The sequence below is a fragment of the Megascapheus bottae genome, chromosome 32 (genome assembly GCF_031878675.1).
Source record: "Megascapheus bottae isolate mThoBot1 chromosome 32, mThoBot2.hap1, whole genome shotgun sequence".
Classification (NCBI taxonomy): Eukaryota; Metazoa; Chordata; class Mammalia; order Rodentia; family Geomyidae; genus Megascapheus; species Megascapheus bottae.
In genome coordinates, this window is record NC_143540.1 from 10,074,798 (window position 1) to 10,087,458 (window position 12,661).

Below are 12,661 nucleotides of genomic sequence, written 5' to 3' on the forward strand. Positions count from 1 at the left end.
CTGCACTCCATGTCACAGTCAGGAACAGTTCCACTGCACTCCATGTCACAGTCAGGAACAGTTCCACTGCACTCCATGTCACAGTCAGGAACAGTTCCACTGCACACCATGTCACAGTCAGGAACAGTTCTACTCCACACCATGTCACAGTCAGGAACAGTTCCACTGCACTCCATGTCACAGTCAGGAACAGTTCCACTGCACTCCATGTCACAGTCAGGAACAGTTCCACTGCACTCCATGTCACAGTCAGGAACAGTTCCACTGCACTCCATGTCACAGTCAGGAACAGTTCCACTGCACTCCATGTCACAGTCAGGAACAGTTCCACTCCACACCATGTCACAGTCAGGAACAGTTCCACCCCACACTGGGTCACAGTCAGGAACAGTTCTACTCCACACTATGTCACAGTCAGGAACAGTTCCACTGCACACCATGTCGCAGTCAGGAACAGTTCCACTGCACTCCATGTCACAGTCAGGAACAGTTCCACTCCACACCATGTCACAGTCAGGAACAGTTTCACCCCACACCGTGTCACAGTAAGGAACAGTTCCACTGCACTCCATGTCACAGTCAGGAACAGTTCCACTCCACACCGGGTCACAGTCAGGAACAGTTCCACTGCACACCATGTCACAGTCAGGAACAGTTCCACTCCACACCGGGTCACAGTCAGGAACAGTTCCACTGCACTCCATGTCACAGTCAGGAACAGTTCCACTGCACTCCATGTCACAGTCAGGAACAGTTCCACTGCACACCATGTCACAGTCAGGAACAGTTCCACTCCACACCGGGTCACAGTCAGGAACAGTTCCACTCCACACCATGTCACAGTCAGGAACAGTTCCACTGCACACCATGTCGCAGTCAGGAACAGTTCCACTGCACTCCATGTCACAGTCAGGAACAGTTCCACTCCACACCATGTCACAGTCAGGAACAGTTTCACCCCACACCGTGTCACAGTCAGGAACAGTTCCACTGCACTCCATGTCACAGTCAGGAACGGTTCCACTCCACACCGGGTCACAGTCAGGAACAGTTCCACTGCACACCATGTCAGTCAGGAACAGTTCCACTGCACACATGTCACAGTCAGGAACAGTTCAACTCCACACCATGTCACAGTCAGGAACAGTTCCACTCCACACCGGGTCACAGTCAGGAACAGTTCCACTGCACACCATGTCACAGTCAGGAACAGTTCCACTCCACACCGGGTCACAGTCAGGAACAGTTTCACCCCACACCGTGTCACAGTCAGGAACAGTTCCACTGCACTCCATGTCACAGTCAGGAACAGTTCCACTGCACTCCATGTCACAGTCAGGAACAGTTCCACTGCACACCATGTCACAGTCAGGAACAGTTCTACTCCACACCATGTCACAGTCAGGAACAGTTCCACTGCACTCCATGTCACAGTCAGGAACAGTTCCACTGCACTCCATGTCACAGTCAGGAACAGTTCCACTGCACTCCATGTCACAGTCAGGAACAGTTCCACTGCACTCCATGTCACAGTCAGGAACAGTTCCACTGCACTCCATGTCACAGTCAGGAACAGTTCCACTCCACACCATGTCACAGTCAGGAACAGTTCCACCCCACACTGGGTCACAGTCAGGAACAGTTCTACTCCACACTATGTCACAGTCAGGAACAGTTCCACTGCACACCATGTCGCAGTCAGGAACAGTTCCACTGCACTCCATGTCACAGTCAGGAACAGTTCCACTCCACACCATGTCACAGTCAGGAACAGTTTCACCCCACACCGTGTCACAGTAAGGAACAGTTCCACTGCACTCCATGTCACAGTCAGGAACAGTTCCACTCCACACCGGGTCACAGTCAGGAACAGTTCCACTGCACACCATGTCACAGTCAGGAACAGTTCCACTCCACACCGGGTCACAGTCAGGAACAGTTCCACTGCACTCCATGTCACAGTCAGGAACAGTTCCACTGCACTCCATGTCACAGTCAGGAACAGTTCCACTGCACACCATGTCACAGTCAGGAACAGTTCCACTCCACACCGGGTCACAGTCAGGAACAGTTCCACTCCACACCATGTCACAGTCAGGAACAGTTCCACTGCACACCATGTCGCAGTCAGGAACAGTTCCACTGCACTCCATGTCACAGTCAGGAACAGTTCCACTCCACACCATGTCACAGTCAGGAACAGTTTCACCCCACACCGTGTCACAGTCAGGAACAGTTCCACTGCACTCCATGTCACAGTCAGGAACGGTTCCACTCCACACCGGGTCACAGTCAGGAACAGTTCCACTGCACACCATGTCAGTCAGGAACAGTTCCACTGCACACATGTCACAGTCAGGAACAGTTCAACTCCACACCATGTCACAGTCAGGAACAGTTCCACTCCACACCGGGTCACAGTCAGGAACAGTTCCACTGCACACCATGTCACAGTCAGGAACAGTTCCACTCCACACCGGGTCACAGTCAGGAACAGTTTCACCCCACACCGTGTCACAGTCAGGAACAGTTCCACTGCACTCCATGTCACAGTCAGGAACAGTTCCACTGCACTCCATGTCACAGTCAGGAACAGTTCCACTGCACACCATGTCACAGTCAGGAACAGTTCTACTCCACACCATGTCACAGTCAGGAACAGTTCCACTGCACTCCATGTCACAGTCAGGAACAGTTCCACTGCACTCCATGTCACAGTCAGGAACAGTTCCACTGCACTCCATGTCACAGTCAGGAACAGTTCCACTCCACACCATGTCACAGTCAGGAACAGTTCCACCCCACACTGGGTCACAGTCAGGAACAGTTCTACTCCACACTATGTCACAGTCAGGAACAGTTCCACTGCACACCATGTCGCAGTCAGGAACAGTTCCACTGCACTCCATGTCACAGTCAGGAACAGTTCCACTCCACACCATGTCACAGTCAGGAACAGTTCCACTCCACACCATGTCACAGTCAGGAACAGTTCCACCCCACAGCGTGTCACAGTCAGGAACAGTTCCACCCCACACCATGTCACAGTCAGGAACAGTTCCACTCCACACCATGTCACAGTCAGGAACAGTTCCACCCCACACTGGGTCACAGTCAGGAACAGTTCCACTCCACACCATGTCACAGTCAGGAACAGTTCCACTCCACACCATGTCACAGTCAGGAACAGTTCCACTCCACACCATGTCACAGTCAGGAACAGTTCCACTCCACACCATGTCACAGTCAGGAACAGTTCCACTGCACTCCATGTCACAGTCAGGAACAGTTCCACTGCACTCCATGTCACAGTCAGGAACAGTTCCACTGCACACCATGTCACAGTCAGGAACAGTTCTACTCCACACCATGTCACAGTCAGGAACAGTTCCACTGCACTCCATGTCACAGTCAGGAACAGTTCCACTGCACTCCATGTCACAGTCAGGAACAGTTCCACTGCACTCCATGTCACAGTCAGGAACAGTTCCACTCCACACCATGTCACAGTCAGGAACAGTTCCACCCCACACTGGGTCACAGTCAGGAACAGTTCTACTCCACACTATGTCACAGTCAGGAACAGTTCCACTGCACACCATGTCGCAGTCAGGAACAGTTCCACTGCACTCCATGTCACAGTCAGGAACAGTTCCACTCCACACCATGTCACAGTCAGGAACAGTTCCACTCCACACCATGTCACAGTCAGGAACAGTTCCACCCCACAGCGTGTCACAGTCAGGAACAGTTCCACCCCACACCATGTCACAGTCAGGAACAGTTCCACTCCACACCATGTCACAGTCAGGAACAGTTCCACCCCACACTGGGTCACAGTCAGGAACAGTTCCACTCCACACCATGTCACAGTCAGGAACAGTTCCACTGCACACCATGTCACAGTCAGGAACAGTTCCCCGACACCCCGGGCGAGGCAGCCCGCAGCCGCGGAGGCTCTGAGGGCGTGCGTGGGAGCGGGTGTCCCCTCAGCCTGTCCCCGTGGGGAGGCCTAGGCCGCGTCCTGCCCGCTCCCCTCCCTCTCCCTGAAGAGCTCCGGCCCAGCCCAGGCCGGACGCCGAGGCCGGGTCTGACCCGCTTCACCTCGCAGGCTTTTTCCAGGAGGACAGCATGGCCGCTTCTGCCGGGCCCAGGCCCCGCCTCACCTGACCGATCCGCACTGACAGACGGGCGCCAAGCCCAAGAGTTGTCAGCCAGGTCCGCCTCAGAGACGCGCCGCGCGCCCGGAGCGCGTGGATGTGCGTGGGTCTGGCTGAGGGGGCGGGGCGGACGAGGGGCGTGCCCGGAATGTCGCGCGCCGATTGGCTACAGCGTGTCGGGCCTTCCACCTATTGCGCCGGCGCACGCTTTGAAGGGCGGGCTCGCGAGGGGAGGTGGGGAAGGGGGCGGAGCCAAGGAAAAGGAATCGTGCTGACGTCACGGTCGCGCGAGCCCTCACTTCCGCTTCCCCGTTCCCCCCAGGTCTCGCGAGGTTTTGAACTTCTCGGCTTTCGGTTCGGGTTCGTTTTTCCTGAGGGGGAAGGCGTCGGCAGGATAGGATAATGCTCGCATATAGAAGCGGTTCAAAGGAGCCGGAAGGTGATTGGCTGGCAGAGGCCTTGCACCTGCCCACCTCCACCCGGCTGACGGGCGTCGGGGGAAGCGGGGCTACTGGAGGCTGGCTCTGCGTGCGAATGCGCGTGCGCGTAGCTTTGCGCATGCGTCGACTGGGGCGCAGGCGCCGAGCCTTCCGCAGGCTCCATGGAGCATCGCGGTTCACAGCCCACCCCGGGCAGGAAAGCCCGGGACAGGATCATGGCCCATGATCCGCCAGGAGATCGGATGCGACCCCGGCCTAGTGTTCCAGTCCCCCGATCGCCGAAACGTTGAATGATTTCGTCGGCCGTGATCGTCGAGGGGATGTGCAGAGGGCCGGGTGAGAGGCCGGGAGGTGGGCGCGTTCCCTGGGTGCTGGCTCCCCGCCCCGCGAGCACACCCCCCGAGTCCACACTCCCCGCGTGCACACCCCCCGCGTGCACACCCCCCGAGTCCACACCCCCCGAGTCCACACCCCCCGCGTCCACACCCCCCGCGTGCACACCCCCCGAGTCCACACCCCCCGAGTCCACACCCCCCGCGTCCACACCCCCCGCGTGCACACCCCCCGAGTCCACACCCCCCGAGTCCACACCCCCCCGCGTGCACACCCCCCGAGTCCACACCCCCCGAGTCCACACCCCCCGCGTGCACACCCGAGTCCACACCCCCCGCGTGCACACCCCCCGAGTCCACACCCCCCGCGTCCACACCCCCCGAGTCCACACCCCCCGCGTGCACACCCCCCGCGTCCACACCCCCCGCGTGCACACCCCCCGAGTCCACACCCCCCGCGTCCACACCCCCCGAGTCCACACCCCCCGCGTCCACACCCCCCGAGTCCACACCCCCCGCGTGCACACCCCCCGCGTCCACACCCCCCGCGTGCACACCCCCCGAGTCCACACCCCCCGCGTGCACACCCCCCGCGTGCACACCCCCCGCGTGCACACCCCCCGAGTCCACACCCCCCGCGTGCACACCCCCCGAGTCCACACCCCCCGCGTGCACACCCCCCGCGTGCACACCCCCCGAGTCCACACCCCCCGCGTGCACACCCCCCGAGTCCACACCCCCCGCGTGCACACCCCCCGAGTCCACACCCCCCGAGTCCACACCCCCCGCGTCCACACCCCCCGAGTCCACACCCCCCGCGTCCACACCCCCCGCGTGCACACCCCCCGCGTGCACACCCCCCGCGTCCACACCCCCCGAGTCCACACCCCCCGCGTCCACACCCCCTCAACCACCCCCCCGAGTCCACACCCCCGCTTGGCCTCAGGCCCAGGGCTCTGTCCTTGGACACCTTTCGCTCAAGGCTTCTGCTCTGTCACCTGAGCCATGATGCCCCTTTTTCTGCGTGTGTGGTTCCGGGGAGCCGAACCCCCCGTCGGGCATGCTAGGCGAGCATGCTAATCGTAGGCCTTGTTCCCAGCCCACCCCACCCCGTCCCCGCTTTTCCTGTGTAGGTGGTGTTCGTGCCTGCTAGGAAAGCACTCTACCACTAGGCCAAACTCCCGGCCCCCCATCCCATATATTTTTATTGTTGGAAAACTATTTTGTTACCTCACTGGAAACCAATAAAGAATGAAAGCTGAGTGCAGTGGATACTTTTATTTTTATTGCTTTTTATTTTGAACAATGATTATTGTAACTTAAAAAAAAAAAACAACCCAAAAAACAAAAACAAAAAACCCAACAACGTATCACCAAACCAACAACTCGATTCTTACTAACTGTTAGTGAAAAGCCAGACCTTCCCAGCCCATTTCATATTCTCTTTCAACCACTTGAGGGCCGAACAGTTTTCCAAACTATAAACCTGCTCCTTGTTCACGTTTACCGTCATGTGCTTTATGAACAGCTTGGGGTCTGATATGCGGGCGGCTGTTATTAACCTTTCCACCGCAGCTTGATAGTCCTCGCTGCTTCGTGATTTGTTTTCTTCACATCTGTAAAACAATACACCTTCCCAAGTGAGAAACCCCTCGAGGAAGAATTAACATTTGCCAGTCCCGGGCTTCAATTCAGGACCTGAGTTTCTTTGGCTCAAGCCTAGGACTCTACCACGTTAAACCACAGCACCACTTCCAGTTTCTTTCTTTCTTTTTGGCTATGTATGTGGTACCAAGGAATTGAGCCCAGGTCTTTGTGCATGCGAGGCAAGCACTCTACCATTAGGCTAAACTCCTGGCCCCAAGCTCTTCTTAAAAGGCTGTAAAAGGGTTTCTTCTAGAGTCCTTTGTACTTATGTTTCCCACACTAATAGAGTCCTTTCACCATGTTTTTTTTTTTAGTCAGTAGTTTTAAGTTTTATTCACTTTTTTAAATATAATTTTATTGTTCATGTGTACAGAGGGGTTACCATTTTATCTTTTTTTGGCCACTCCTGGGGCTTGAACTCAGGGTCTAAGTACTGTCCTTGGGCTTTCCTGAAGGCTAGCACTCTACCACTTGAATCACCACACCATTTCTGGCTTTTTTCTGTGTATGTGGTTCTGAACCCACATCTTTTTAGTACCAAACTACACTAGATTGGTTGAACATCCAATGACATCTTTTGTTTTTGTTTTTTTGCCAGTCCTGGGGCTTGAACTCAGGGCCTGGGCACTGTCCTTGGACACTTTTTGCTCAAGGCTAGTGCTCTGCCACTTGAGCCACAGCACCACTGTGTATGTGTATGTGAATGTGATACCAAGGAATAGAACCCAGGGCTTTGTGCACGCTAGCTGAGCACTCTACCACCAGGCTGCGCTCCCGGTCCCCAAAAACATCTTTGAAGACATGAAATGTTTATTGAATGCTACTTGTTCAGTTTTCTTTCTTTCTTTTTTTTTGCCAGTCCTGGTCTTGAACTCAGGTCCTAAGAACTGTCCTTGGACTTTCTCAAGACTAGAGCTCTATCTACCACTTGAGCCTCAGCACCATTTCCAGCTTTTTTCTATGCATGTGGTACTGAGGAATCGAACCCGGGTCTTTGTGCATACTAGGCAAGCACTCTACCACTAGGCCAAACTCCCGGCCCCATTTGGTTTTATTTCTTAGTAGTGTTTGAAATTAAACCCAGGGCCTAATGCACACTAACCAAAATGCTCTAATGCTTTACCACGGAGTTGATTACCTTTATCATCTTAAATTACTTGGTTTTAAGCTTCAAATATATCTCTTTCTCAATTTAAATGTAACCAAGCTTGTAACATATACATGATATATGTACATATGCAAGCATATCTACATAGTTTCTTTCTTTTTTTGCCAGTCCTAGGGCTTGAACTCAAGGCCTGAGCACTATCCTTGGGCTTTCTCAAGGCTAGAGCTCTACCACTTGAACTAAAGCACCATTTCTGACTTTTTTCTATGTATGTGGTACTGAGGAATAAAGCCTGGGTCTTTGTGCATGCTAGGCGAGCACTGTACAACTAGGTCACACTCCCAGCCCCATATCTACATATTTTCAAACACATACGCACATAAACCTAGGGGAGGCATGGGGAGTTGTTGCTTTACTGTCACAGAGTACAGGGGAAAGTTATCAACCAACCTTTTCAAAACTATCTGTAGCATCTGTGTAGAAGGTCCAGGACTTTGAATACTACTAGCATTAGACACCAGGAAGATTTCAATAGCTAAAAGCATTTCAATCTCAGATAAATAAGACGGAATCAGTAGAAGCTTTCTGTACAAATTTCCCTCTAATGGTGGGTAACATCCTAAAGAAAGAGCACCTGAAAATTAAATAATAGGTGAAACTTTACCAAAACCCCAAATAGGTATAGACCTATACTTCCAAAATCACTACAGTGACATTTAAGTGAAAAAGCTAAAGAACTCTGCTCAGGCCCTGAGTTCAAGCCCTGGGACTGGCACACACACGGGACAGAAAAGATAACAGTAGCTGGCCTGGTGGCTCGCACCTGTCGTCCTAGCTACTCAGGAGGCTGAGATCTGAAGATCGAGGTTCAAAGCCAGTCCTGGCAGGAAAGTCCATGAGACTCTTATCTCCAATAACAACAACAAAACACATCACAGTTCTATTTCTCAACTGTGATTTTTACACATTTAAACATAACATTTTAAAGATGGATCCTGGGAAATAAAAAAAAAACAATATGGAAAATAAAAACCATGTGAAATGGGAACTTACTTTTGTAGTGGGTTCTAGCTTTGAGCCATAAACAACTCCTTCCTAAAGAGGTGATTAATCTTCTAAGAAAGGAAAAGTCAATTGGGATATTCTTTGAAATCATGAAATCTGCCACTGAAGATGACATGCCAAGACTGTTGCTTTCTATGCAGGCGTCTAGAAGTTTATTAAAAAGAAGGCTATACTGGGACACCTCCATAGTTTCTGAAATGAAAAAAAAAAACATAAATGTTTGGCTTTTTGGTACAGGGGCTCAAACCCAGGACATTGCACTTGCTACGAGGAAAGTGCTTTCCCACTGAACTACATCCCGGCCTATCTATCTATCTATCTATCTATCTATCTATCTATCTATCTATCTATCTATCTACATTTTGTTTTTTGTTTTTTTTTGCCAGTCCTGGGGCTTGAACTAAGGGCCTGAAGACGGTCCTTGGGCTTTCCTCAAGGCTAGGGCTCTATCACTTGAGTCACAGCACCCCTTCTGGCCTTTTCTATGTACATGGTATCGAGGAATCGAACCTGGGTCTTTGTGAATGCTAGGCAAGCACTCTACTCCTAGGTTAGGCCAAACTTCCGGCCTAGCCTACTTTTTCTAAGTAGTTTATTGGAGATAAGAGTCTCACGCTGGCTTTGAACCATGATCCTTAGATCTCAGCTTCCTGAGTAGCTAGAACTACAGATATGAGCCAACTGCACCAGGCTCCTTTAATTACTCTTAGAGGAATGAGTTGGAGATATCCAACTTTCTTACCCCTTTTCTTCAGCTGGATATATGTGACTAAAGTTCTAGGTCTTCACTGCAATAAGATGTCTCTGGTCCATCCAGGACTTATTAGAAAATTTTACCATTAGAGAATTTTGCTAAGATCTCAAGAGGCTGAGATCTGAGGATCACCGTTCAAAGCCAGCCTGGGTACTCAAGTCTGGAGACTTATCTCCAATTAAACACCAGCAAACCGGAAATGGCTGTATGGTTCAAGGGATAGGGTGGTACTTGAGCTGAAGAGCTCAGGGACATTGCCCAGGCCCAGAATTCAAGGCCCCATGACCCACCAAAAAAAAAAAATTGGCTGGGATCTGGTGGTACACACCTGACATCCTAGCTACTCAGGAGGCTGAGGGTCACAACTGAAAGCCAGCCCAAGGCAGGAAAGTCCATGACACTATTTTTATGAACCTCCAGAAAACTGAAAGTGCTGGTGTGGCTCAAAGTGGTAGAGCATGAGCTGAAAAGTTCAAGGCCCAGAGTTCAAGCCCACCCCCCCCCCCAAAAAAAAGATAAGTTCTTTTTTTTTTTTTGCCAATCCAATGTTTTGAACTCAGGACCTGAGCACCGTCCTGGGCTTTCCTCATTTCCAGCTTTTCTATGTATGTGATACCAAGGAATTGAACCTGAGTCTTTCTGTACTCTACCACTAGGCCCCAAGCTAGGCTTTTGAAAGACATACCTTGAGAGTTCTGAAAGCCTGGGAGGTTCTGTAAGACCTCGAATGTCTGCCTGTAAAGGCTCTTGGCTAAGATTTCGTGTGCGATGGTACACAGCAGGTTGTGTCTGTTGAGCACATCCAGTCTGTCGCAAGGCCAGAGGGGTGTATTGATGATCCACTCCGATTCTTCACAAAGAGAAAAGAAGCCCCGTGATCATCACAACTCCGTGTCGTGGAAGGGGACAGAGCTTAAACATGGGTCCTCAGAGAAACTTGAGAGAATGGTGACTATTACCTTACAATGATGCAAACTACTAGGACTTTGCTATAGTTTTATGTTTGTGGGGTTTTTGTTGTTGTTGTTGTTGTTGCTTATAGGGTTTGAACTTCAGGGCTGGGTGCTGTTCCTGAGCTCTTCAGCTCAAGGCTAGCACTCTACCACTTGAGCCATAGCACCACTTCCGGTTTTCTGGTGGCTCACTGGAGAGAAGAGTCATGGGCTTACATGCCTTGGCTGGCTTTGAACCATGATCCTCAGATCTCAGCCTCTTGAGTAGCCAGGATGGCAGGCGTGAGCCAAGGGCACCTGGCCCCTGAGCTTTCTTTCTTTGCTCTTTCTTTTAGTGCTCTTACCATTTAGAGACAGACGGACAGACAGACAGACAGACAGACACACACACACACAAAATTGAAAAAAATCATTTCTGAGTTCAACACCCACACAAAGCGAGTGCATGGACAAGGGTTCGTAACAAACTCAACACATTTGGAGCTTGCAGAGATCAGAACTTACCCCTCAGTACCCAAAGGGCACCATCCACGCTGCCAGTTTTTAGAAAAATCTCTGCCGCGATGTTCACAATCTGACATCTTGGTGCTAACTTTGCAGGTCCTGTAAGTCCTTTTAAACTTGTAAAGTGTATCTTGAGTTCGTATAGCTTGTCTAAGACCTTTCTTCCCTAGAGTTTAAAAAAAAAAAGTAAAACAGAAAGAGAAGCTGAGCAGCGATAGTTTTGTCATATTAGACAGACACAAAGTTGACCACTGGTATGCACTGGGGCTTGAACTCAGGGCCTGAAGCATCATCAACCCTTATACTTCGGCTGGGTCCTGAGCATGGGAAGGAAGGAAGGAAGCAGGGATTTAGTAACCATAGTAACCAGTCCCTCCCAGCAACCCTAGCTTGTCAACAAGCTGATCTCATCCCTCTTCCCCTTCCACTCTTGGCCTCAATGTGGAAAACTACCTTTAATCCTTTTCCTGTGATCCGATCTGAGCTGCAAGAGGGGAAAGACAATGAAATGGAAGATAGTGTCATCAGATCTAGGGAGATGCTAGCAGGAAAAAAGGATAAAAATGATTGGCTGAAAATGGTTGTGTCTTTCTTTTTGCCAGTCCTGGGGACTGAGTGCTGGCCTTGGGCTTTCTCAAAGTTAGAGCTCTACCACTTGAGCCACAGCACCACTTCTGGCTTTTTTTTTTTTTTTTTTTTTTTTGGTGAGTCATGGGACTTGAACTCGGCTGGGTGTCCCAGAGCTCTTCAGCTCAAGGCTACCACCTTACCCTAGAGCCAAGCTCCACTTCTTGTTTTCTAAAGGTTAACTAGAGAGAAGAGTCTCAGGTCCTTCTGTGCCCAGGCTGGCTTTGAACCTTGATCCTCAGATCTCACCTTCCTGAGTAGCTGGGATGACAGGCGTGAGCCACCATGCCCTGCTTTTTTTTTTTTAATGTATGTGGTACAAAGGAATTGAACCTGAGTCTTTATGCATGCTAGGCAAGCACTCTATCACTAGGCCAAACTCCTGGCCCTGTGAAGACTCTTACATGAATCTTTTTGAGTAAACTATTCAAAAACTGGAAGTGGCGCTGTGGGTCAAGTGGTAGAGCGTTAGCCTTGAACACAGAGTCTAAGGGACTCAGTCCCTATCCTTCCCCCGCCAAAAAAAAAAAAAAAGGAAAACACACAAAGCTATTCTGTATCTCACAGCATCAAGAGGTGATTCTATATGAGTTTTGTTGATTAATCATCCTGAATGAATCTAAGACCTATATTTAAACTAAACCTCTGTGCCAACCCAAACATAAAATTTAACTTTTTTTCCCCCCAGTACTGGGGATCGAACCCAGGACATTGCACTTGCAAGGGAAACACTTTGCCACTGAGCTATATAACATACCTTGCACCACTGCAACAGCTGGTGGTAGAAATACACAGCACTGATTCCAATTCTTCCCAGCAAAGTTCTGTCTACTTCACTATGTTGTGGGTCTTTGCTAACTGAAACACAACGCAGGTATATTCAAGGTAGTGAAGCAGTCACTTCGGATGACAGAAAAGGCAAATTAACATAGGACCACAAAGATAAAGTCTGGCACACTCTGCCTAACTAGCCAAATCTCATCTGTGGCTTGTTTTTCATATACAGACTTTGTGAACCGAGTGGTTTACATTTTTAGAGAATTATTTAAAAATTACAAAGAAGGGCTGGGA

At 50.8% G+C, this 12,661-nt stretch overlaps 1 protein-coding gene across 1 annotated transcript in view; it reads right to left on the reverse strand.

The window, feature by feature from the left end:
- Positions 1–6,195: 6,195 nt before the first annotated feature.
- Topaz1 (testis and ovary specific TOPAZ 1) overlaps positions 6,196–12,661 on the reverse strand; it is a 31,076-nt gene continuing 24,610 nt past the window's right edge. Inside the window, exons 15-20 of the mRNA XM_090323200.1 lie at positions 12,348–12,448; positions 10,964–11,129; positions 10,192–10,356; positions 8,741–8,944; positions 8,138–8,321; positions 6,196–6,548 (exon numbers count right to left, since the gene is read on the reverse strand). Of these exons, the coding sequence (XP_090179326.1) occupies positions 6,329–6,548; positions 8,138–8,321; positions 8,741–8,944; positions 10,192–10,356; positions 10,964–11,129; positions 12,348–12,448 (1,040 nt within the window). The 3' untranslated portion in view covers positions 6,196–6,328. The remainder of the gene's footprint in view (positions 6,549–8,137; positions 8,322–8,740; positions 8,945–10,191; positions 10,357–10,963; positions 11,130–12,347; positions 12,449–12,661) is intronic.